General features: G+C 48.4%; 2 protein-coding genes across 5 annotated transcripts; one reads left to right on the top strand and one right to left on the bottom strand.

The window, feature by feature from the left end:
* Positions 1 to 446: 446 nt before the first annotated feature.
* RFXANK (regulatory factor X associated ankyrin containing protein) lies at positions 447 to 19,518 on the bottom strand (the record flags this gene model as incomplete). 3 transcript variants are annotated; one of them, XM_083594870.1, is made up of 9 exons in its annotated part: positions 447 to 1,328; positions 3,008 to 3,088; positions 5,048 to 5,114; positions 7,105 to 7,230; positions 7,321 to 7,421; positions 8,388 to 8,453; positions 9,251 to 9,334; positions 9,711 to 9,866; positions 19,386 to 19,518. In XM_083594870.1, the coding sequence occupies 9 exons, from the start codon at positions 19,516 to 19,518 to the stop codon at positions 1,270 to 1,272; spliced, it is 873 nt and encodes a 290-aa protein (XP_083450996.1). In that variant the 3' UTR covers positions 447 to 1,269. The 3 variants fall into 3 exon arrangements, with proteins under 3 accessions (XP_083450996.1, XP_083450997.1, XP_083450998.1); XM_083594871.1 differs by lacking the exon at positions 19,386 to 19,518 and adding an exon at positions 17,405 to 18,561; XM_083594872.1 differs by lacking the exon at positions 19,386 to 19,518 and adding an exon at positions 17,405 to 18,559 and having other exon boundaries at positions 9,711 to 9,921.
* BORCS8 (BLOC-1 related complex subunit 8) lies at positions 19,421 to 26,602 on the top strand. Of its 2 annotated transcripts, none has more exons than XM_083595004.1 (4): positions 19,421 to 19,553; positions 20,823 to 20,935; positions 25,608 to 25,672; positions 26,342 to 26,602. In XM_083595004.1, exons 1-4 carry the CDS (start codon positions 19,517 to 19,519, stop codon positions 26,445 to 26,447), a joined length of 321 nt encoding a protein of 106 aa, XP_083451130.1. In that variant the 5' UTR covers positions 19,421 to 19,516; the 3' UTR covers positions 26,448 to 26,602. The 2 variants fall into 2 exon arrangements, with proteins under 2 accessions (XP_083451130.1, XP_083451131.1); XM_083595005.1 differs by lacking the exon at positions 19,421 to 19,553 and adding an exon at positions 19,592 to 19,870 and having other exon boundaries at positions 20,069 to 20,935.

Genomic DNA, 26,602 nt, shown 5'->3' with positions numbered 1-26,602 from the left:
ACCTCAAACCCTCAGGGAGTCAGGGGCTTCCCCTGCAGGTGCAGTCAGGCTCCGGGGGATGGAGTGACAGAGACCAAGAGGGGGTCCAACGGTCAAGAAGGTGGCTCAGGACCGCAACACCTCAAGGGCCACCTCTCCCCATATGAACTGACCCGGACCCTGAGATCAACCTCTGAGGCCTTTCTTTGTGGCAACACGAGAACAGGGCCTTTTCAGTGGTGGCTCCCCATTTGTGGGATGCTCTCCCCAGGGAGGCTCACCTGGCCCCCTCATTACATATCTTTAGAAGCCAAGCAAAAGCATTTCCCTAGAACCAGGCTGATTTTAGATGTTTGTGGGAGGGAAGACTTACTGGTTTCTTTGTTATAGTGTTATATATTTTTGTGTTTTTATACTGTAAACTGCTCTATGATCCTCAGACCGTAGGCTGGTAAAGACATGTAACAAATAGTGAACAATAATTTATTTTGTATTACTATGCCAAGATATTCATTCCTTTATTTAAAAAGAAAGCTCTCACAGCTGCTCACCTGGAGTCCTGGTTCGCCCTAGGCGAAAGGAAATAAGCAAGCCTGCTGTTTAAGACAAGCACAGTGTAGCAGAGTTGTCTGCTTAGCAGTTTCAGCAAGTTTTCTAGGGACAGAATAGTTTCTTCCATTAATCAGGGATGTTCAGTTGTTGTCATTTCAAATTTTAAAAATACAGTACATAGTACTTTATTTTTTAGCTCGGGACCCAGCAAAATTCTCTCTCCCATCGCACGCATCCCAGCTCAGAACAGTTTGCAAACGGCAGCGGGGAAAACAGGCGCCTTCTGATTTGCAGCTTGGCTTGCTTCTGCGAGCCACCTGGAGTTCCTTTGCCTCCGGAAACTTCTCCTCTGGCTGGAGTCTGGATTTCAGGGGTTCCAGAATAGTTGTGGTGCTTAGTGGTCATCAGATTGATAAATGAGACCTCCGGGTATAGGGCGGTATAAAAATTCAATAAATAAATAAAAAATAGTAAGCTGATGGCAACAAGCAGGTTGGGGGGGGGGGTCGTGTCTTGCCGTCAAACCTAACCCCTCCACTGCCCCCTCTTTCCACGAGGGCTGTAGCGAACTTTTAAAAGCCCGGTGACTCTCAAATATCCAACCCTGTCTCATGTGCCTCAGATCAGCCGCTCAGTGCAGAAGGGTTTACCTTGATTCCACCTTCAAAGCAGAGAGAAAAATGGTGGGGGACAGGGAGAAGGTTCTCCCCCCCCCCCAGTCTGACAAGAAGTCCTGTTTCACTCAGGTTCTTTGCTCCGCAATAACTTGAGGATATGTTTTTCCATCACGTGTTGCACTAGGGAAGGGAGAGGGAAAGCAAAGAATGAATTGATTGACTTGTTTTTTTAAAAAAATAAATAAATTCCAGTTTACATTTATCTGCTTCATTAAATTTATGCACCTGTTGATTTATTTCTTTAAAAAAAGAAAGAATTTCAACTTATATTTATTTATGTCATTAAATTTATGCACTGCTTGATTTTCCCCTTTAAGTCCCCTCAAAGTGGTTTTAAAAAGGTAAAGGGACGCCTGACCATTAGGTCCAGTCGTGGCCGACTCTGGGGTTGCAGCGCTCATCTCGCTTTATTGGCCGAGGGAGCCGGCGTACAGCTTCCAGGTCATGTGGCCAGCAGGACTAAGCCGCTTCTGGCGAACCAGAGCAGCGCACGGAAACGCCATTTACCTTCCTGCCAGAGTGGTACCTATTTATCTACTTGCACTTGGCCGTGCTTTCGAACTGCTAGGTTGGCAGGAGCAGGGACCGAGCAACGGGAGCTCACCCCGTCACGGGGATTCGAACCGCCGACTATCTGATTGGCAAGTCCTAGGCTCTGTGGTTTAACCCACAGCGCCACCTGCGTCCCTCAAAGTGGTTTTACAAGCAGCTTAAAAGAATAAAGACAATAAAGCGGAAAAACAACTCTTGCTGATGTTATCTTTGGAATGCTTTAAACCAGGCTTTCCCAAGCTTGGGTCTCCAGCTGTTTTGGACGGGAACTGCAGTCCAAAAGCAGCTGGAAACCCAAGTTTGGGAGACACTGGTTTAAACTAAAAACAGTTCAAAACAGACATCAGCATTCCTTGCACTTATATACACTTTCATTTTCCTGAAAGTGGTGACCATGTTTCTCTCCCCTGCCACCACATTTAATCCTCACACAACAACCCTGCTAGGTAGGTCAGGCTGGGAGAGGCCATGACTGGCCCCCAAGGTCACCAGCCAGCGAGCTTCATGTCCAGTGGATTTGAGCCCTGTTTCTCCCAGGTCCTTGTCCCACTCTCTAACCACTACGCCCCGCTGCCTCTTTTACACGCCTGGTGTGTGGGTGAGGGCCATAAAGGGCCTCCTCGTGAGCATGCAAGCCCTGAAATGCTTTCCCAACCCACTCTTGTTTTCCGCCATTCTAAGGTAGCTGGCTCTGTCCATGGAGGCTCCATTGAGGAATTGGAAGAAACTAAGAAGGCTTGGGGGACGCGGGTGGTGCTGTGGGTTAAACTACGGAGCCTAAGACTTGCTGATCAGAAGGTTGGCGGTTCGTATCCCCACGACGGGGTGAGCTCCCGTTGCTCGGTCCCTGCTCCTGCCAACCTAGCAGTTCGAAAGCACGACAAAGTGCAAGTAGATAAATAGGTACCGCTCCGGCGGGAAGGTAAATGGCGTTTCTGTGTGCTGCTCTGGTTCTCCAGAAGCGGCTTCGTCATGCTGGCCACATGACCCGAAGCTGTACGCCGGCTCCCTCGGCCAGTAAAGCGAGATGAGCGCCGCAACCCCAGAGTCGGCCACGACTGGACCTAATGGTCAGGGGTCCCTTTACCTTTTTTAAGGTGGCTTGGATGAGGTCAAGGGGGACCCCTACCTTGCCCAGTCTCCTGGATGCCCCAACAGAAAGCCCCCCCCCCAAGCAGAAGGACCTCATGAGCACCACGGCCCCTTGACGTGTGACCCTCTGGCCCCTCCCATGTTTCCGAACCCACCTTTCTTGTGTCCCAGAGCGACTGCCAGGTCCATGGGGGTGTATCCTGAATCTGCCTCGGTTGTGAGATCAGCACCATGGGCTGAGAAGAGGGAGGGGAGACAAATATTTTATGCATTTTATTTTAGTGCTATGATCCTTTTTTTTTTAACTTTACACACACATTCTTTATTAAAGTCCAAAGACCCACAAAAGCAATTTCAAAAGCAAATATAGCAGAAATACATTCCTAGGCAGCCATTGTGTTTTATCCAGAGTGTGTTGGTTTCTATTTCATATTGCCCTGGAGAGAAATTTTGCCACGGCCAGGGTAATATCATTTGCCTTGCCCTCAAGGCGATACTTGAGATAGAAGGTTTCAGGATTTCCAGGCAGGTTTGCCGATAAGGGTTTAATTAACTGGTTTCTGCCTTGTTTATGCAGCCCACAATGTAGTAAGAGATGTCCACAGGTTGCATGTGATCACTGTATGAAATATCCCATAGTCTCTGCCTCAAGGATTTAAGGGCAATATCTTAAAAAGCAGAGACATCACTTTGCCAACAAAGGACTGTATAGTTAAAGCTCTGGTTTTCCCAGTAGTGGTGTATGGAAGTGAGAGCTGGACCATAAAGAAGGCTGATCGCCAAAGAATGGATGCTTTTGAATTCTGGTGCTGGAGGAGACTCTTGAGAGTCCCATGGACTGCAAGAAGATCAAACCTCTCCATTCGGAAGGAAATCAGCCCTGAATGCTCACTGGAAGGACAGATCCTGCAGCTGAGGCTCCAATACTTTGGCCACCTCATGAGAAGAGAAGACTCCCTGGGAAAGACTCTGATGTTGGGGAAGATGGAGGGCACAAGGAGAAGGGGACGACAGAGGATGAGATGGTGGGACAGTGTTCTCGAAGCTACAAACATGAGTTTGACCAAACTGAGGGAGGCAGTGGAAGACAGGAGTGCCTGACGTGCTCTGGTCCAGGGGGTCACGAAGAGTCGGACATGACTGAACGACTAAACAACAACAATCATAACCCAAGATATGTTTCATACAACAAACAGCGTGAGAACACAGGCAGAGTCTATTTTGATACGATCTACCAGTCAGACTGCCATTTAGGGCTTCAGATGGGAATACATTTAATCTGGGTTTGGGCTGGGTGTTCATCAGTATGCGGATGATACCAGCCTTAAATCAAGCACTGCTAGGAGTCATTTCTTTCCGTTTTCCAATGTATTTCTTATTGATAAAAAAATCCAGACCGGCAAGAACAATTTTTCTTTCTGAAAGTGTGGCCCAGAGGAAAAGGTTGGGAGAACCATGGCCCTAACCACTGCACCACACTGCCTCAGAGATGTTTAAGTTGCCACCAGGAGAGAAATATGCCCTATAGCATATTTCGCCACATCAAAGTCCATTGCAAGCAAAACAGGGAGCTTCGTGGCAACTCCAAAAAGCCAGCAGAGGCATTGTGGCAAAACCCAAAAATGTTTCCATGGACTTACAAAGAGCTGGCAGCAAACTACTGCACTCACAGTAGAGGTAAAGGGACCCCTGACCATTAGGTCCAGTCGCGGATGCCTCTGGGGTTGCGGCGCTCATCTCGCTTTACTGGCCGAGGGACCCGGCGTACAGCTTCTGGGTCATGTGGCCAGCGGGACTAAACCGCTTCCGGCGAACCAGAGCAGCGCACGGAAACGCCGTTTACCTTTCCGCCGGAGCGGTATCTATTTATCTACTTGCACTTTGACGTGCTTTCGAACAGCTAGGTTGGCAGGAGCAGGGACTGAGCAACGGGAGCTCACCCCGTCACGGGGATTCGAACCACCGACCTTCTGATCGGCAAGCCCAAGAGGCTCAGTGGTTTAACCCACAGCACCACCCTACTCACAGCAGACCTGCTGAAATTAATGGACCCACGTTATTATCGCTCGGGGGGAAGGCCCGTTGGTTGACCCCCTCGTTCTCAGCTGTGGCCGAAAGGAGGCAAACTTGGCTTCTCCATCCAAAAATAAGATTGTCACTCAGGTACAGAAGCACATTCACCCGACACCACTTACCTAGCAAGGCCTCAATGCATTTGACGTGGTTCCCACGCACGGCATAGAGGAGAGGAGTCCCGCCGTTCTGCAGAGGCAACCAAAAAGCATCAGCACAAGGAGCAAAACACCCCCACACCCCCCCACACTTTCTTAGGCAAATAGGCAAAAAACTGACAATCCTTTGTTAAAAGATACCATTGAGATTTAGTCGGAATATAAAAGAAAAGAGAAGATAGTTATAAAAAGGGAAACCAGTGAAATTTACAAAATATTAGTAGAATCAGAGAAAGTCTGCACCCCCACCCCCCGCATGGCCTGGTTCAAAGGACTGGCACTCAGAGCAGGTTGCTGGCATCCACCCGTCTTGAGAGCCCTTCCTCTAAAAATAAATCAAGGTTCTAGTCCTCAACTTTCTGGAGAGAGTCCCTGTTTTCCCTCAGCTCTGACAGCCCTTAACAAAACAGGTTTCCAGACCTCATGGTTCTGAGTACAGGCTGATTTACATAGGAAGCTCTCTTTTACTGAGTCCCTCTCATTCATGGTTGTCTACACAGACTGGCAGCTGCTCTCTGGGGTTTCAGGGGATGCCCCCCGCCTTCTGTGGGATTGAATTCAGGATCTTCTGAATGCAAATCAGATGCTCAACCTTCCCCTAGAAATAAATAAAGATTCTAGTCCTCAAGATTCTGAAGCAGCAGAGCAGAATTGGACAGGAAGCTGCCTTCTACCAAATTAGACCACCGACCTGCTTAGCTTAGCACTGTCCACACTGGCTGGCAGCATCTCTCCAGGTGTTCACTTTCCTAGCCCTGACTGGAGATGCCATCAGGAACTGAACCTGGAACCTTCTGCAAATGAAGCCCCTCTCCTATCCTACTTCCTAGGGGTTTTGTGAGGCTGAAAACTGGCTGAAATGTGGCAGGGGGTCAGCAAACTTTTTTAGCAGGGGGCCAGACTATATTTGGGCGGCGGGGGGGGGGGAGAACGAATTCCTATGCCCCACAAATAACTCAGAGATGCATTTTAAATAAAAGGACACATTCTACTCATGTAAAAACATGCTGATTCCCAGACCATCTGCTGGCTGGATTTAGAAGGCGATTGGGCCGGATCCAGCCCCTGGGCCTTTGTTTGCCTACCCATGGACTTTCAGCCTTTCTCAACCTGTGGGTCCCCAGATGTTGTTGAACTACAACTCCCATCACCCCTAGCTAGCAAGGCCAGAGCTCAGGGATGATGGGAGTTGTAGTCCAACAACATCTGGATATCCACAGGTTGAGAACCATTGGATTAGATGATCCTCAGGGTCTCTTCCAACTATAAAAATGCTGCAACCCTTTCCCATTGGGAAGCTGTCCCATCCTCTGGATTGCTGCGGCTGCCTTTTCCCAAACCTTTCCCAACTCTGCAGTATCCTTGTTGAGACAAGGCAGATCTGTCTAGGTGCTTTGGCTATTTGATCTCAGACCCAAATAATCCTGGTTTCTGCATCAGGCAGATGCAGCGTTCCTGTTAAATCAGCCCTTCCTTGGCCTTCATGAGGACTGGAATCCTGGGTGATGTATGTATTCCCATTTACAGCCAAGAGGTGGCAGAGGAGGGCGACCGAGATGACCAAGGGCCTGGAAACCAAGCCTGATGAGGAACGGTTGAAGGAGCTGGGGATGTTTAGCCTGGGAAAGAGGAGATATGATAGCAATCTTCAAATATCTCAAGGGCTGTCAGAGGGAAGAGGGAACAAGCTTGTTTTCTCCTGCTCTGGAGGGCAGGACTCGAACCAATGTCTTCAAGGAAGACATTTAGCAAGAACTTCTGACAGTAAGAGCTGTTCAAGCATGGGATGGAAGGTGGTGGTCTCTCCTTCCTTGGAGATTTTCCAGCAGAGGTTGGGTGGCCATCTGTCCTGGATGCTTGAGCCGAGATTCCTGCCTTGCAGGGGGTTGGACTAGATGACCCTTGGTGGCCCCTTCCAACTCTACAGTCCTATGATTCTATGAATGCGGGGCCTGCCAAAAGCTGATTCAGGTCGGCAGGGTCATACCTGCCCCCCTTCCACCCGCCGATGCAAAAGTTACCCAGTCGTAAGTGTTGATGTCCACGTCCTTCTCCAGGAGCAAGGTGACGATGTCCGTGTAGCCCCCCATGCTGGCGAGAGACAGGGCGCTCTCCCTCTCCTTCGCAAGGACGTGGGGGTCTGCACCCTGGGGAGAGAGGACACACAGGGCTGCAGCCGCGGCAGGGAAAATGCGGGTGACCCCTGCGCTTCTCCCTCCCCACCGCACGTTCCTTACCCATTCCAGCATGCTGCGGATGGTCTCAATCTCCCCAAAAGCCGCAGCCCACATCAGCGGCGTGAAGCCCCGCTCGTCGGGCTTGTTTAAAAGGTTCTCGCCTGTCAACATTTCCAAAATTAGGGAGCTTATTGACACAGGGGTAGGAAAGTGCAGGGGTCTTCATGTAGGTCGCACAACGGTCTTTCCCAGCTAAGTAAATTAAGTTATGGTAGCATTGGGTCAGGGGTCAGCAAACTTACTGCGCCTTGGGCAGGTGTCTCCAGTGGCGATCACTCGGCGGGCTAGAGGGCGGGGGAGCGCGTGCCCATACGCGTGCACACACGCTATTTCCGGTGCACTTCTGGGTCGGAGGAGCACCGGAAATAGCTTGTGCGTGTGTCCACGGACCTCCTCCGACCCAGATGTGCACCAGAAATAGCACATGTGCATGCATAAATAACGCTTGCGCATGAGCACAAGCTATTTCTGGTGCTCCTCTGACCCAGAAGTGGGCAGCAACACAGCGCAGCGCCAGTAAGAGTGGGCAGCAGGCATTGCCACAGGCCGGATAAACACGTCCCTCTGGCCTTATCCAGCCCGCGGGCCTTAGTTTAGGGACCCCTGCATTTGGTTTTAGAACAGATTTCTCTCATTCTCTGCATGGTTTGTTTTTAATTTTTGTGATTTTCCTGAGCACTGGCTGGAACAGCTAATGATTTAAGCAGTGCAATGGGGGGTGATTAATAAAACTAAGGGGGCAGTAGAAGCATGAAAAGAAGAGAATAAAAGAAGAGAATAAAAATTTGAAAAACCATGTTTCATCTGTTGTGCAATAACAAGTAGGTTTTGAGGAGGGTTATTTGAAAGAAGAAATATTGCACTGATATGTTAAGTGTTGCAGAATAATGATTTGGAATTACCTTGCCTGGAGGAGAATTTTACTGATCATAGTAAATAGCTGTCAAATGATTAAATAAAAGTTTTAAAAACATCTTAAATAAATAAACTGACCCTGTGAGGCAGACTCTAGCTAGTGGGCAGGAAGTCAGAAGCGGGTGGAGGGGGGCTGGGTGTTCCTATCTCACCTTTCCTCAGATTTTCTTTCAACAGGACCAGTTCTCCCTGGGCTGCCAACTGATGAATAGAAAGAGCTGGAAATGTAAAAAAACAAACAAACAGGATTTCATTGAGAACTGAAGAAGGGAATAGAATGCAGTCTTACAGTAAGGGGCTGCACAGAACCCAAATTCCAAGCCAGTTTTTGAAAAATGATTGACCTGTTTTATAAAATATGCAATGGTATTCAAACCATTCTTGTCTTTGCATAATTAATCCTCAGAGGGAGGAGGGAAGCAGACGCCTTTCATGATCGCTAGAAATGTCATTCACTGGCAATCATGAGGGATGGAAACTTGACTTTTGGATTAATGCCTTTAAAAATAAATAGAATAAAATGGCCTGAGGAGTGGAGGGCAGATTTGCTCTTGAGCCCTCTGTTCATGAAGGGAAAAGGAACGGCTTGGTGGGTGTTAGAGACTATTGGGAAGTCGATTAAGAGAGAAAGCAACAGAATCATAGAACCCACAACCCTGTGATTAAGATTCCTGTGCTCTACCAACTCAGTTAATCCTGAACCTTGACTGATTTTTAACAAAAAACAAATTGATTTTCCCCTTCAAGGTGCTGGTCCTCTTGAACAACAACAAAAGTGTATAGCCCGTCAGTTTACCAAGTGGTTTGGGAAGTCAGTTCAGAGGAAAAGCAGCACAACAGGATCATGAACTTTGGCTGATCTTAACAAGGGGCTAGTCCTCTAGAGCGACAGGAAAAAAATGTATAAATGGGGGAGAACTGAAGCCACCTTGGCTTCAACTGATTCACAGCCCCCCCCCCCCATTCCCCAGCTTAATGGAAAGCAAAAATGTTTTGTGGCACAACAACAACTCACTGTCCAGAGTGGCCGGCAAGGCAGATGCCTCGTTGCCACGCTGCCGGTTGGTCAGGGTGGTCGCCAGCTTCAGACTGCTTCCATCTGCATTTTTGAAGAAAGACAGACAAAAGATGTTAAACCTGGAACCTTCATTTTTCAAGGACCGGTTCTCTCCATGCGAACCAACCTGGACCCGGCAATCACCACCTGAGGCCCTTCTACATGTGCCTTCTCTGTGAAAAGTCCAGAGGGTGGCCACACAAGAACGGGGCCTTTTCTGCAGTGGCTCCCTATATGTGGGATGCTCTCCCCAGGGAGGCTCGCCTGCCACCTTCATTACTTATCTCTAGGCACCTGGGGAAAACATTCCTCTTTTCCCAGGCCTTTGGCTAATTAAACAAATTAAAAGGTATACACATTAAAAGTGAAACGAAATGAAATATCCTTTGAGGAGAGGCGACCGGGTTTGAAGACTTGCCATTTGGTGCAGGAACAGCTTGGTTTGGGTCGTCTTTTTCCTCCGAGTACGGATACAGCCGCAAGATGACTGATGCCTGATCGTCCTCCGGGTCGCTGGCGGGCATCTCTGGGTCCTTTGAGGGGGCATTGTGGGTCATTTCGGCGATAGGAGCTTCTGGAGAAATTGTGAAGGTGTCTATGGCGGTTGCAGGTCTACAGCGCCCTGAGAGCTTTGACACAGCAAAGAAACAGGAACACAAGAAACTGCCCTCAGACAGAGTCAGACTACTGGCCGACCTGCTTCTGCACTGCCTACCCTGACTGGCAGCTGCTTTCCAGAATCCAGGCATGTCTGTGTCATTGGGCATCGCTCCAGGGATGCAAAGCAAGGTGCTCTGCCACTTCTTCAAAATTAAAAAGATTCTAGTCCTCATTATTCTTCTGAAAGCTGCCTTGTACTGAGTCAGGTGCGGGGCATTCCCAACCTCACCAGCAGATGCCCAGGACTGAACCTGGGACCGCCTTCAGACAAATTGTGCTTTCTGTGGGAAGGGCCATAGCTCAGGGGTTAAGGACGAGGCGCTAGTCCTCATGGTTCCAAGTAAAAGGCTGGTTAACAGGAGCAAAGGAAGTTTATAGACAGTGTGAGAACAGGAAATAGGCCGTGCCTCAAGCTCAGTGGAAATTTCCGAACAATATAGAAGGGCCACGAAGACAAAAAAAGGAAGCTTCCCCATATAAGGCAATGAACTGAAAGAAGAGTGTAGATTGGTCTATGTATTAGAAACAGGGTAAATCATGATAGGTAGATTGTAAGCCAAGCCTCCAAGGAGGGGCGGCAGCAATAGGGACAAAAGTTGGAACCGGAGGCTTGTTCGAGGCTCTTCGTGCTCGTGAGTACGGAGGGCCCGCTTTTGCAACTGCGTGACCAATAAAAAGGTTATCCTTATATCGTGAGTTCCTTGTCCTGTTCTTTGACCACGTTCGAATATCTCACAAATCTTGGTGCCCAACGTGTGGCCCTCGACAAATTGCGCAGCGACCCCTGGTAACCGGGTAGGCGCCACTCCGCTTCTTCGGAGTAGCCCGGCCCTGGAACCGCTTGTGACAGTTCACGGGGGCTGGGCGACGGGACTCCGATATAAGAGGACAAGAGCCTGGGCTGGAAAACAGGTCGCGGTCAGGGACCGTGAGCACCCAGCGGGGACGCCCGCCTGTTCACTAGTCGCGTGAAGCGGCACTGGACAGAATTGGGTGAGTAGAAAGTGGGACCTAGGGAAGGGACGGGGGTGAGAGACTCGTCTCTTGTGTATGAAAGAGAGGTTGCATACGGACGCGCGAGTGTGGATCAGGACCTAGTCCTGACGGGAGGATTAGCTTGCGGTTCCGTTGTCCCGCGAGGGAAACGGCCAGGCGATTCCGTGTGAATCTGCGAGAAAGTGAACACGAGACATTGTAATTATGGGGAAAGGACAGAGTAAATGTAGAAAGGGATCTGATGGAGGGAAACAGGATCCGATCGATCCAAATAGTCCTCTGGGTCAGGTGTTATTGGAATGGAATGAAGATGGAGTGAAGCAATACACCAGGGGATTATCAAAGGTGAAGATGATTAATTTTTGTAGGGTGGTATGGCCTACGTATCCGATAGGACCAGGGGGGCGGCTATAATTGGAATCCTGACGGGGAAACTGACATATATTGGATGAAACAACTTAAGTTTTATTTAATCAAAAATAAGAAGGAAGGTGAGAGGCCTTACCTGGAGGTCTGGTTCCACGTTAAGTTTGTTGGACCAGACCCCCCACCACTCAAACAACTGCCAGTGAAAATAAAAAAGGAAGACTCGGAGGATGAACAGATCTCTAGCCCCCCTTTACAACAGGGTCGGGCACCAACTCCACCCCCTCCTCCCAGTCCGTCCACTCCGCCCTTTCCTTTTGCCTCCCACCCTGTTGTGGAACAGACCCCTGAGGCCCCCGAACAGACTCCACGTAGGGGAACTCCTGATTTAGGTAGATTGGCCCCTCGATTTACTACCCCGACTGCTCCTCCACCCCCATACTCGGGACTACAACGGGAGTTGGCTCAACTAATTAAGGACCAAGAAAACTTGCCGTTCCGCCCCTCCGCAAGGGAAACAAACAAGGAACCCTCAATAACAAGTTATCCCCTGCGGGAGACTCCGGGGGGACTCAATGCACAAGGAAACCCGGTTATGGTGTACGTGGTGAGCCCCATTAAACCCTCAGAACTTAGAGAATTAAAACAGACTTTACCCAAGCTACATGAAAACAGTCAGGAGGTAGCTAACCTCCTGCAGATATGGATGGGGCCCCACTTGTACACATATACCGAATTGATGTACATCTTGGGACATCTTTTCACGCCCGAGGAAAAAGTGTTAATCAGAAGGGCCGCCATGCAATATTGGGACGCTAGACAGTTGGCAAATGCAAATCCAGTGGCGGGGGAGCAGAAATTCCCACTGGCTGATCCGAACTGGAACCCAAATGATCAGGCTCACAGGACAAATTTACAGGATTTAAAAGACATGATAATAGCGGGAATTAAACAGGCCGTTCCGCAGAGCACAAATCTGACAAAAGCCTTTGAGGTAAACCAACAAAAGGAAGAGTCTCCAGGAGACTTCATCCAGAGGATCAGGGAACATTTAACTAAGTATTCGGGCGTTACGCCAGAGTCACCAGCCTTCGACAACCTGCTAAAAATGCAATTTGTGACAAAGGCTTGGCCGGACATCCAAAAGAAATTGCAGAAAATGAATTGGCAGGATGCCACTACCCCAGAATTAGTAAGAATAGCACAACAGGTCTATGTTAATAGGGACGCGGTAAAAAGCAAACAGAAATGTCAGATGATGGTGGCCACCCTCCAGAAGGCGTGGGAAGGCCCTAAACCAGGAAAAATTGACCAAACACAGGAACAGGGTAGAGGTAATACAGCCTACCGAGGTAGAGGTGGGAGTCCTGGCACAGAAGAGGGGGGGGCGGTACCAACCCGTAGCCTTCCTAAGTAAAACTCTAGAACCAGTGGTAAGGGCGTGGCCCTCGTGCATCCAGGCGGTGGCTGCCGCGGCGGAATTGGTAATCGAAAGCAGAAAGCTGACATTTGGGGGAGCCCTAATAGTTCACAGTCCCCACCAAATCAACTCAATTCTGACCGGGGCCGCGTCCACTTGGATGACTGATGGCCGCCTTGTGAAATATGAAGGTATACTGAGAACTAGTTCTGACATCACCATTGGGACGGACAGGAATTTAAACCCCGCGGAGTTTTTGTGAGGGGAGAGAAGAGAATGGGAACCAGATGAGCATGATTGCTTAAGTAACATACAGTTGATGGCAAAGGTGAGAGAAGATTTAATGGAAACCCCGCTCCGCACCGGGGAGCGATGGTTCATAGATGGATCGAGTTATGTGAAAGAGGGAAAGAGAAGGTCAGGGTATGCTGTGGTATTGGACAATGGAGACACAATAGAAAGTGGGGCTTTGCCAAACACATGGTCGGCCCAAAAATGTGAAATAATGGCACTAACCCGGGCCCTAGAGTTAGGGACGGGATTGGAGGTGACTATTTGGACAGATTCACGATATGCCTGGGGAGTGGTACACACTTTTGGAAGAACATGGAAAGAACGGGGATATATTAGGGCAGATGGGAAACAAATAGAACACATGAAGCTTCTAGAATGATTATTGGAGGCCCTGTGCGGCCCACGGAGGGTAGCTGTGGTCCACATATTGGCAGATACTTCAGGGAGAAGTCCAGAAGAAAGGGGAAACGCGTGGGCAGACCTAAGGGCAAAAGAAGCCGCGGAAGGCACCCCGAATGAGGAAGTCATCCGGCAGTGCACTCTGCGAGTCCCTGTTTTAACCCCACTGGACACAGCTAAATTAGTGTTCACCCCCAAGGAAAAGGAATATATGACAAAAGAAGGATGGGAAGAAAATGAGGGAAGATGGGAGACCCCGGAGGGACAAATAGTGCTCCCCAAAACAATCATGATGGGAATTCTGGAGGCGATTATTGCCTATAGAGCTTTTACTTATAGAATGTTTACTTATATTGTTTTGGCAGTGCTAAGTGAGTTGCAGCAGTTTGGAGGGGAAAAGTTTTTGCTCTCCCTAGACTGAGGAGGAGAAGCTTCGAGAAACGCTTCTCTTGCCCTAATTACCCATATAAGGAAATGAGGCCATGGCCTAACTGTCAAACTGTGGAGGAAGCACCTGCATGGCCCCCTCCTTTTGTCTCCTTTTGAAATGATGATGGGGCGACCTTATTTATCCCAGTTAGGAAACCCCCAGATTGAGTTTAAAGACATGTTTCTCAGAAAGTATCTGCAGACATTGTCCCAGTCTTTATTATCTCTCCATAGGCGAGGAGTTTTGGCACAAAGACCCCCGTTGTTGGAACAGCAGCACAACTTCCAACCTGGCGACCTGGTTCTGATCAAAACGTGGAAGGCGGAAAAGCTCAGCCCGGCTTGGGAAGGCCCCTTTCAGGTCCTACTCGCTACCGAATCTGCCGTACGGACCCGAGAACACGGGTGGACGCATTACCACCGGGTGAAGAGAGCCCCGCCTGAGAGTCGGACGGCAACGCCAAGCCTAGACAATCCACTGAAGGTGAAACTAACCAAGTCAGAGACCAGGAACCAGGGAAAAGACTTGAGACAGTAATGTGTATATTTTGCACTTGCAAATGTCTTTTTGAATGTTGCTGTTGCTCCCATTGTGAGGGCTGTGTCTGCTGTGTTCACTGCACTAGGGAATGTACAATAGTATATATATAGGACATAATAATTCAACATTGTAGAGTCACCCTGGAAGCTGTTTATTGTGAATTGCTAGAGACCCCCACCGTAACCCAGGCACTAGAATATCTTAGGAAAGGGATACCCCCAGAATGAATTGGATAGGGAAATGGGGATTGACTGTTCTGGTATTGGGCATAGCCCGGGGCGAAACACCACAATGCACCGAATGCATCCAGACCACCAGGACAGGGAATAAAATTACAAGAACCTTGATGTATTATAATGTAGCCCCGGATTGTACTACAACATTAAAACCATGTGTATACAATCAAACCCAGTATTATAGATGCAGGACCAAAGAAAATAAGATAGAATGTTATGAACCTTTGGCAGTAGGGCCCATCACTTCAACCATTTATGTGTATGGATACAAAGGAGGAACCGCAAACAAGCAGGGGGAAAAGAAAGCCATGTTCTCTATAGCTCAAACTAGGCAGGGATACATAGCCCACAACATAACTAGAGGAGGAGAGGCAGTTTGGGTATGTTTTGATGCTTGCATTGCCATAGCCAAGGGACAAGGACCAAATAATCAGGCAGGAGTAACTTGTGGCTCACACGGGTGGGAACAATCATATCTCCAAGAGAGAAAATATTTGTTTCAACAGATAAGGGGGACCAATGTGGGAGCAGGAGGCGGAACTTGGAATTATTGGTATACAGAGGGAATTAACTCGGGCCCTAGGTATCGGGGGCCCGAGGGGATTAATATCACCAGAAAAGGGGCATCCACGGACTGTAAAACTGGGAGCTGTAATCCTATCTGCCTATGGGCAAAGGAATCCGCATCCACAAACCCAAAATACATATATCTGGGGCTAGGCATAGAAGGCTCGGGAACGGACCCCTACGGTTATCTCATTGTCCAGGTACATACTACTAAAGCTAGTAAAAGGCCCATGTCTGTTTATGAGGATTTTGAGGATGAGATACAGCAACTGAATCACCTTCCTCTCCCACCCAAAGCCCATAACATGTTTCTAAGCCTGGCAGAAACAATTGCAAAGGAACTCACAGTGAGAAATTGTTTTGTATGCGGGGGTACTAACATGGGGGATCAATGGCCTTGGGTGGCTCACGAAGTAAATTACACTGAAGTATACAAGAATCAAAGAAATTTCACATACCAACACTTAGGGAATGAGATATGGCAAATCTCTAATCAGCTGGTAGGGACGGAATGTTTTACGAGAAACGATACAAATGGAACACGGGTGGGAAATACACCCTGTCTAGGACAATGGGATAACAGACAATGGTGGGCCTCAGATAACTCTTCCAGGAAGTGGCCCTCGCCTCTGGCCAACATGACCAATATGACCTTTTTACAGGACCCCCAAAACACCACTTTAGAATGGACGACCCCCGACGGGTTCTATTGGGCATGTGGGTCCTATGCATATAACCGGCTCCCTCTGAATTGGATAGGGTCCTGTGTATTAGCCACCTTACGACCTAGTTTCTTTTTGCTTCCATTAGAAGTGAAATCTAAATTAGGGATGCCAGTTTATGATGAAATAGGGCCAAGAAAAAGACGCGGCATTCGTATAGGAACATGGCAGGATACTGAATGGCCCCCAGAAAGAATAATACAGTATTACGGACCAGCCACTTGGGCTAACGATGGAACGGCAGGGTCATTTGGGCGGGATCCAATTTACTTGTTGAACCGAATAATACGTTTACAGGCCGTAGTGGAAATAATTACAAATGAAACTGCTTCTGCCCTGACCAAGCTAGCAAAGGAAAGCGCTAAAAGTCGCACCTATATTATGCAAAATAGGCTTGCTTTAGATTATTTGTTGGCAAGAGAGGGAGGAGTTTGTGGAAAGTTTAATTTAACTAATTGCTGCATTGAAATAGATGATAGTGGACGAGTAGTAAAGGATATAGCCGACCGCATGATTAAGCTGGCTCACGTGCCCGTACAGACATGGGATGGGCTAAATTTTAAGGATATGTTTGGATCATGGTTCCCCAAATTACCAGGATTGCAGGCGATAGTAGCCCTTATTGGACTTATAGCTGCAGGAATTCCATGTATATTGCCAATTTTTGTAAGGACAATCAATAATTCTCTTTCTCTATTGACACAAAGACACGTTCAAACTCAGTTAATGTCCATGCGGTATCTCCCAATACCAACGGAAGATGAAAAGGAAGAAGGAGGGGATCACTGGGAGCTATTGTGTGAGTTTGAGGCAAGATACAAGAAGAGGGGGGATTGTGAGAACAGGAAATAGGCCGTGCCTCAAGCTCAGTGGAAATTTCCGAACAATATAGAAGGGCCACGAAGACAAAAAAAGGAAGCTTCCCCATATAAGGCAATGAACTGAAAGAAGAGTGTAGATTGGTCTATGTATTAGAAACAGGGTAAATCATGATAGGTAGATTGTAAGCCAAGCCTCCAAGGAGGGGCGGCAGCAATAGGGACAAAAGTTGGAACCGGAGGCTTGTTCGAGGCTCTTCGTGCTCGTGAGTACGGAGGGCCCGCTTTTGCAACTGCGTGACCAATAAAAAGGTTATCCTTATATCGTGAGTTCCTTGTCCTGTTCTTTGACCACGTTCGAATATCTCACAACAGTGAGGCCACTGGTCCACCAAGCTCAGGGCCGGAGCTCTCCCGTGTTTCAATCTCGGGGGGAGCCTCTCAAATTCCTACCTGGAGACCTGAACCCAAGGCCTGCTGCGTACAAAGTATTATTACTACTATTATTATTATTATTATTATTATTATTATTATTATTATTATTATTATTATATTTTATACCCTGCGCAACTCTACTCTGATCTGTTTACAACCCTTCTGACGTCACCCCCGGGCCAAGTCTTGGAGGGATTTCCTGCCTCCAAGATGTGACGTAAAAACTCACCAGCCTCTCCCATTAGAAGGGCGATGACGTCAAGTTTACACATAGCCCTTTAGAAAAGGTTGACGATCACGGTGCCGCCAGATCCACTTTGACGCATCTCCCCCTCTCTTTGCTCTCTCTGCCCGTCCGCGCAAAACTGAAAGTAACTTTCTCTTCCCACAATGCATTTGCAGCAGCTCCCGCGGGGTGGCGGCGGTGGCCTGGCCCTTTAAGAGCTTCTGAATGAGGTTGCGGAAGCCGGTATTGTTATGAATGAGCGGCGCAGCTCAGCCTCCGCCCCGCCCTCCAGCTCCGCCAATCACCGGCCACTAGCTAAGAGGAAGCGCTTCCCCCAAAGGACGGTTTAAAGGGCCAGCCGTTCAATTGTTTTCTTTTTTTAAAACCCTCCAGAAAATTTGATTTTGATTATGCTTTAATGCATTGTGCTTATTTAACGTATTTATCAGACCGCTTTTCTGAGCCAACGCCCGTCCAAAGCAGCTTCCAACTGACAACAATAAAATATTGTTTTTATTACCCTATAAAATTGTTTTTTAAAAATATTTTATTTTTTACAAAATACTACAAAATTTAAAAAGTTAAAACACTCCACATAAACTTTAACAGCTGTCATCCTCAGAACCAATGAGCACTGAAGATGACCCAGAGGCTTTTACATGTTTTAACAGCAGGCAGCTATTAAACTGCTCCAGCCCCCTGCAGGCTGTAGTGATAATCTCTTCCATCCTTTGTCACCCTAGTGCCTCCCAGATGGTTTGGACTACAACTCCCATTAGCCTCAACCAGCATGAGGGCCTACTCTGAGTAGAACCTCAATGGTCTAATACATAACCAGAGTAGACCCATTGAAAGGAATAGCTTGTATCGAACTGAGTCCTACTCAAAAATTAGACCCACCGAAAGCAATGGACCTAAACTGGTCACTTCTATTCATTTCAGTGGATCTACTCAGTGGCATAGAATTGTATCATAGAATTACAGAGTTGGAATGCAGACCCTCCAAGCACCCCTATTTTCCAGGGACAAACCCGGATTTACAGAAGCTGTTCCGGTTTCTCATATGAACCCGGAATGTCCCGCTTTTCCTTAGGAAGCCCCTATTTTCACTGAAGAAACGTTGAAGGGTATGGAATTATGCAAGCCCTGAGCCAATGAGATAGGTAACTATATAACCTTTAGAAGAAATCTGAAGGCAGCCCTGTATAGGGATTTTTTTTGTTAATGTTTAATGTTTTATTCTGTTTTTATATATGTTGGAAGTCACCCAGAGTGGCTGGGGCAACCCAGTCAGATGGGCGGGATACAAATAATAAAATTATTACTATTTTAAGGGAATAGGATGTCCCTTTTTTCATTGGAGAAATGTTGGAGGATATGGGAAGGGACCCTCAGAAGCATCTAGTCCAACCTCCCGCAACGCAGGGATAGACAGCTGTCCCTTATGGGGCTCGAACTTGCAACCTGCAACCTAGGCGTTATCAGCGCCACGCTCTAACCAACTGAGTAATCCATCTGACCTATAGTTTGAAAAGTTTGAAAACTTTCCAGGGGAAAATGAGAGAGAGGTCATTTGCAAAGGCACCCGTTTCTGTGCCAGACAAATCTAAGGCCAGCTGAAATTCTAAAGGCGCATATTAGGGAGTGAGCCCCATTGAACCCTGGTGGCCTCACTTTTGAGTAGCCATGCATTTATTGGCCAGAGGGGGGAAACTCCTGCATTCGGCCAGGAGGGGACCTCCAAGGCCCTTATGGCTGGTCTGTCTCGACAGACAATGGAGTGCGCCTCCAGGGGTGAAGCCGGCCAACCGCCTTAGGGACTCCATTCCTGATTTCTGGGGGATATCCAGTACTCCTGAGCCTGCTCTCCTCCCGAAGGGACCCCCCAGTGGAGAGTTGGGGTCAGAGTTTCCCTTTTCCCCCCTGGTCGAGCCCCGTCCGCCCCTCGCTTCCCTCGACAGCGCCCAGTGGGAACCTTTCTCACCGGACGGTGTTTCCGAGCGGCTCTCCTTTCGGCGCTGCACGCGGCCCGTCGGAAGTGGCCCGGCAGCTGCCCTCCTTGTCCGGTGCCGCGGCCCGCTGTCCCTCCCGCCGCTTCGCGCTCTCCCCGGGATCATGGAGGAGCCGGAGATGCAGCTCAAAGTGAAGAAAGGTAGCGGCGGAGGAGCCACTTCCGGTGGTGTCGCGCCCAAAGGCGTCCGGGCACGAAGGGGGAGGGGGCGCGCAATGATTCGCAGGAGCGCAAAACCGCAGCCAGGATTTGTGTGTTTGTTTTAGGGAAGCGCCCCAAAAGCGGCCCCAGCCCCTCTTTTCCCAAGCTCATGCCTTCAAACTGAACGCCATGCGTCAAGAGCGCCTCTGAGCATGTGCAGATAGCATTCCCCTGGCAGAAAGCCGCCTTCTCTCCTGGACACGCTGGAGCCCCGGAATGTCCTGCATGAGCAGGGAAACGAGGTTTTATTGTTTACAGTGGTACCTCAGGTTACATACGCTTCAGGTTACAGACTCCACTAACCCAGAAATAGTGCTTCAGGTTAAGAACTTTGCTTCAGGATGAGAACAGTAATCGTGCTCTGGCAGCGCGGCAGCAGCAGGAGGCCCCATTAGCTAAAGTGGTGCTTCAGGTTAAGAACGGACCTCCGGAACGAATTAAGTACTTAACCTGAGGTACCGCTGTATTATTATTAAATCATATTTAATCCACAGAAAGAATAATAACATTATTCTTTCATTAGTATTAATATTACGCCGTTGTAATTCCCTTCATGTCAATAGTATGTAGTGGGGGGGAACAGAGTCATAGCCATTCCCACCTGTGTTTATTGTGGGGGGTGACACAGTTGTGTTGCATTGGAAATGGCTTGCATTAGACCCATTGAAAGCAATGGCCCTGTGAGGTGGGTGAAGAGGTCGCCCAGTGTGCTTTGTGATGGAGTGGGGATTCGAACCCTGATCTCACAGGTCCTTGCCTGACACTCTCACTGCTACACCCCACTGGCTAGACCTTCTGCAATGATGCAGCTCTATAAATTAAGTAGGTAACTAAATATGGGGAAAGCAAAATGTCACTTAGAGAAGGATCTGAAAAAAATTCCTGGAAGCCTGAATCTGTTTTATTCTGGATTGTTTTATCTCAACCACATTGTGATTTTTTTCCTTTAAAATACAAAGTGTTATAGAAATGAAAATAATAATAATTGCAATTAAAAAAAGGCACCTAGACATTCTGTTGTGGCCGCAGCCTAGGTTTAATGTACCATTTGGTAATTAGGTTATATATATGAGTTTCTAACACTGGTAATGGTTGTAGTAGTAGTGATGATGATGATGATGATGATGATGATGATAGCTGTCTGGAAAGGATTTTCCTGGCTTGGCAATGAAGCTGCAATTAAAATTAACATCTCCCCATTCTTCCTAGTGACAGACAAGTTTACGGAGAGCATGTATGTCTTGGCCAACGAACCTTCTGTGGCTCTGTATCGGCTTCAGGAGCACGTCAGGCGCTCCCTCCCGGAGCTGGCCCAGCATAAGGTATGCCACCTTCGAATCCAGGAGTGAAAAAACTCAAATACGCACCATGCTTAATCATGGACCCTGCATTGCAGGGGGTTGGGCTACGTGGCCCTTGGGATCCCGTCAAATTCTGTGATTCGCTAGCACCAGATAAGCTAGCTGAACCTGCCCCACTTCAGTGTATCTTTAGGGGTTGTGGGGGTCACTGTTTTAAACAGTCCTGCCTTTCTCCAAAGAATCCTGGGACCCGTGGGTTGCTGAATATAGGGAGGCCCCTATAGTCCCCTCTCAGAGCCAGTATTTGCAATTCGCCAAGCGCATTTTGGTGCTGGAAGAGACTCTTGAGAGTCCCATGGACTGCAAGAAGGTTAGACCTCTCCATTCTGAAGGAAATCAGCCCTGAGTGCTCATTGGAAGGACAGATCCTGAAGCTGAGGCTCCAAGACTTGGGCCACCTCAGGATAAGAGAAGACTCCCTGGAAAAGACATTGGGAAAGATGGAGGGCACAAGGAGAAGGGGACGACAGAGGACGAGATGGTGGGACAGTTTTCTTGAAGCTACCAGCATGAGTTTGACCAAACTGCAGGAGGCACCGGAAGACAGGAGGGCCTGGCGTGCTCTGGTCCAGGGAGTCACGAAGAGGCAGACACGACTAAACGACAAAGCACATTTTATACCTGTCAGCCCTCTGCAACCGAGAGATTAGCTTATATGGTGCAACTGTATAAATTAAGTAGGTAAATAAATATGGGGAAAGCAAAATGGTTGGCGCCTCATGTCTCCACCATCTGGAGGTTCATGCCTGGGGATCATTGGATCTGGACTGTTTTCACACACTAATACAAAATCCTGTAGAATCTATCAGTTCTATTTTATCTGCACAATTGGAATGAATTTCAGGAACCAAAATGCTTTTCATGTGCAGACTCAGCAGGAGTGGTGAACAATGTTATAGTTAATTGTTGTTGCTTGTCTTCACTTACCGCACTGCCCTACTTACAGTTGGGAAGAATATTCCTACGTTATGAATGGTCCATGTCATCATTAAGAAAAAGAGGTTAGAATAGGCCAATAGATATGTGGACTGTCTCTGTATCAAGTGACTTTCTTCTTTAAGTTCTCAAAGCTCTTAACCAAGCTCAGGGTTGTCCTCTGAACTAGCCAGATGTTTAACTGAGAATCAATCAGTCCGTCCATCATTTGAAAAATAAGACTTTGGAGGTGTCTTGCCTCAAAATGGCAACTGGACATTCCTTTCTGGCAACTGCAACATTGGTTTAAGGAGCCATTTGGTGCCTGGCTCATATATCTGAGTTTTGAACACAGCCCAAAGCTCCAGTTCCAAGGGAAGAGGAATTGAGTGTTAAATCATCTTGGGAATTGTAGCTCTGGGAGGGAGAGCTCCCAGTACCATGAATGTACAGTGGTACCTCGGGTTACAAACACCTCGGGTTAAAAACACTTTGGGTTACAGACTCCGCTAACCTGGAAGTAATACCTTGGGTTAAGAACTTTACCTCAGGATGAGAACAGAAATCGTGCGGTGGCAGCGGGAGGCCCCATTAGCTAAAGTGGTACCTCAGGTTAAGTACGGTTTCAGGTTAAGAACGGACCTCCAGAATGAATTAAGTTCATAACCAGAGGTAAAAGGTAAAGGTAAAGGTACCCCTGCCCGTACAGGCCAGTCTTGACAGACTCTAGGGTTGTGCGCTCATCTCACTCTAGAGGCCGGGAGCCAGCGCTGTCCGCAGACACTTCCGGGTCACGTGGCCAGCGTGACAAGCTGCATCTGGCGAGCCAGTGCAGCACACGGAACACCGTTTACCTTCCCGCTAGTAAGCGGTCCCTATTTATCTACTTGCACCCGGGGGTGCTTTCAAACTGCTAGGTGGGCAGGCGCTGGGACCGAGCGACGGGAGCGCACCCCACCGCGGGGATTCGAACCGCCGACCTTTCGATCGGCAAGTCCTAGGCGCTGAGGCTTTTACCCACAGCGCCACCCGGATCCCTCTTAACCAGAGGTACCACTGTAGTAAAATCCTATATCAGAGAACCTGCCAGCCTTCAAATGTTGTCACCTCCCAGTGTTCCAGCGGAGAGTCAGATAGGATGGATGAGTGTAGAAACATGTGCAAGCCCACAGTTAATGCTTGAAGTTTTATAGTGCTTTTATAGTTTGCTGGAAACAGCCCAGAGTGGCTGGAGCAATCTAGTCAGAATTATAAAATTACTACTACTACTACTACTACTACTACTACTACTACTACTACTACAGAATTGCCAACCCTGCCCTCCATCAGGAGAGGGCCATTTCCCTCATCTCATTATATTTTGTATTTATTGATTACATTTCTTTCTCACCCTCTTTCCTCCAAGAAGCTCTAGGCGGCGTGTATGGTTCTCCCTCTCCCCATTTTAGCCCTCAACAACCCTGTGAGGTAGGCAGTTGTTGTCATCGTTGTCATTATGGTACAGATTTGCGGGCTTCTTCATACAGCAAAGCCAGCCTTCGCAGCACAGAAACAGAGCAGGGTGCACAAATGCAAGCCCTGAAAATGAGAAAATCAGCCAACCCTAAAGCAACACAACCATCCATGCAAACTCCTAAAAACGACAAAACCATTTCATCGCATATAAAGCTTATTTTTCCATAAATAACTGGGTTACAGGAGCTGCTGGTGGTGAACACGAGTCTCTTCCCCGCCCCACCCCTGTCTAATCCTCACAACCCTCCTGCGAGGTAGGCTAGGCTGAGGGGCAGTTACCCTCCCCCAAGGTCACCCAGTGAGCTTCATGGCCCAGTGGGAGGATTTGAACCTCGGCCTCCCAGGTCCTACGTGTGCAGATCATTCTCTGGAGGGAGGGGTTGGTTCTTACTGGGAGGGGGAGATGTTGGATGAGAGGGTATTTCAGGTTTTTTGAAAAGGGATAGAGAGTCAATACAACAGGGATGGGAGATGTTATCCGGGCTGCTTGTTCCCAAACTTATTTAAAAAGTCCCTTGTTTAATTTAGGGGCTTGTATTAATAGTGGTGCCGTAGGGAGAGCAGGGTTTTGGAAGAGAATGCTAGCAAAATGGAGAAGGTCACCCTGCTGTCTTTCTTCCTTAAAAAAGAAAAAATTCATCAAGGATTTATTCATCTTTTCCAACTAGGCAACATCTCATGGATAAGCTGTCCTGGTGAGAGAGAGGGATTTGTTATTCCCCAGTTCCGAGTTAAAGAAAGCGACCTCTGTTTCCCCCCACCCCTTAGCTATCTTTTGGGGACTGGGATCTGCTGTTTGTTCCTCCCCTGCCCCGTTAATGTGCCGTTAATTCCATTGTCTTGAGCATTAGCCAGCTTAAGCTAATGCAAGCATCCAAGGGAGGCGATCTGAGATTTTTTGAATTTTCTGGACTTGGGGGGCATGAGTGTGTTTTGCATTAAGCCACAGCTACCTTTCATTCACCCCTTTAGTTTTTTAAAAAAGAAGTTAGTGGGCCTTTGGGGTTGGCATCTGTCTATCTCGGGAGGCAATGGAGTGCACCTTTGAGGGTGAAATCCAGCTGTTGGAAGGTTGCAGCACCTGAGACCAATGCGGGAGAGACATATTGCATTGCAGCCAGGGCAGATGAAGGCGTCTGGTTGTGGTGCTGCAGATGCACCAGGGCATTTCTTCTCTCTGTGCTACTCCTGGCACAGTCCTTCCTCCTCATCACTGCTATGGATGCAAACCTGACTGCAGGCATCTTTGTAACACAGAGTCTGCCAACGGTCCCATAGAGCACCTCCTTGGGGATCCTGCCATCTTCCATTCTGTGCATGTGGCCAAGCCAGAGTAGACATCGCTGAGACAGGAGCACGAACAAGCTGGGAATGTGGGCTTGGGGGAGCCCATTTTGGTTTGAGACTCTGTCCTGCCATGTGATGCCCAAAATCTTCCTGCTGCAGCACCTGTGACCCAGTGTTAGAAACTCAGATATATAAGCTCATCACCAAATGGCTCCTTAAGCCAAGGTTACAGTCGCCAAGACAGAATGCCTTGTAGCCATTTGGAGGGCGGTTGGCTCTAAAGTTGTATTTTTCAGTACGACTTTTTGATTCTTTACATTTATTCTGATTGTGTGGATAAAATATAACAGATAGAATTCTACAGGATGGGGCCTTAGTGTGTGAAAACAGTCCAGTCGGGGGAGACGTCAGGCCCCATCCTGGCACCTGGGCATCTTCACTTGGTTGCAAGTGGCTGATAGCCAGGTACAAAATGCGCCTGGCAAATTTCGAGTGCTGCTGTGACCGTATAATAAATGTTTGATTGGCTAAGGAGTTTGTTTTCTCTGCAAAGGAGGTGACCCATTGTGTCTCTGAACCTTGGCTTCTGTGGCTAAATCTGCTGTCCATCTGCAGGGCTTTCTTGCAGATAAGTTCAGATATTTAAGCATAACAGGCCAGACTTATTTTGGAGAAGTCGGAGGCTGCCCATTGCCCCTCTGAATGACTCATGCAATTGTAGAGTTGGAAGAGACCCCCCAAGGGTCGTTGCAGCCTTTTCTCCTTGGGCAGTTTGTGACCAGAACCCCCACCCCAAAAGCACTAGGGTTGGGTCTTTGGACGTGCTGCATGGCAGTGTTTAGCACATCAAGCTAGAACTGAGGAGACCCAGGTTGCTTCTTGGAGATCATCACCCTGTCACCTTTCCTCCTTGCAGGCCGACATGCAGAGCTGGGAGGAGCAAAGTCAAGGGGCCATCTACACCGTGGAGTACGCTTGCAGGTACTTGGGGGAAGCCTGCAGGGCTGCATCCCTTTCCCAAAGGGGCTTCCCAAGCACCCATAGATAGGCTGCGGTTGGGGGGAAGGCAGCATAGGGCCTCCGCCATTGATCCCCATTTCCACGGCTAACTGTACTAAGCTGAAACCAAAAGCCACACTGCTTAAAATTAGAATTCAGACTTCCAGGTATCTCATCGCAGCCATGAGAACTCGGAACTTGGCATGCAATTCAGAAGTCTAGTGACCCCGTGAAGGGAAGCTATAGTCCCACTCTGTTCTGCCTTGGTCAGAACCCACCTGGAGTCCTGTGTCCTGTTCTGGGCTCCACAATTTGAGGAGGATATTGACAAGCTGGAAGTGTGGAGAGGAGGGCAACCAAGATCCGCTAACCATGCCTGATGAGGAACGGTAGAGGGAGCTGGGCATGTTTAGCATGGAGAAAAGGAGACTGAGAGGAGATATGAAAGCCATCCACAAATATCTCAAGGGCTGCCACATGGAGGAGGGAGCAAGCTTGCTTTCTGCTGCCCCAGAGGGGAGGATCCAAATCAATGGCTTCAGGGTACAAGAAGGGAGATTCCAACTAAACATCAGGAAGAACTTTCTGACAGCAAAATAAAAATAAATAGTAATAATGCCGTCTCAGGTGCTCTCTCTCTCTCTTTTCCAGTGCCATCAAGAACATGAAAGACAGCAGTGTTTATTTCAAGAGCATTGAGGGTCTGCTCAGGCACACCATTGCAGTGAAAGACCGCCTGAATGCTGCCCGCAGGTAGCTCCAGGAAGCCCCCACGAACCCCCCTCCCACCCCCAGAGGAGTCCCAGGGTCTGGTCGGCGCAAGAGGCCAAGAGAGCAGCAGTGTGCACTGTGTTGATTGTGGCTGACTTTTTAAATTAAATATTGTTAATATTAAAGCTCAGCAAGCAGCAA

This window comes from Podarcis filfolensis, assembly GCF_964270895.1.
Source record: "Podarcis filfolensis genome assembly, chromosome: 18".
In the NCBI taxonomy this organism is placed as follows: Eukaryota; Metazoa; Chordata; class Lepidosauria; order Squamata; family Lacertidae; genus Podarcis; species Podarcis filfolensis.
Note: the sequence above shows the minus strand (reverse complement) of the source record. Positions and strands in the feature narration are given on the sequence as shown.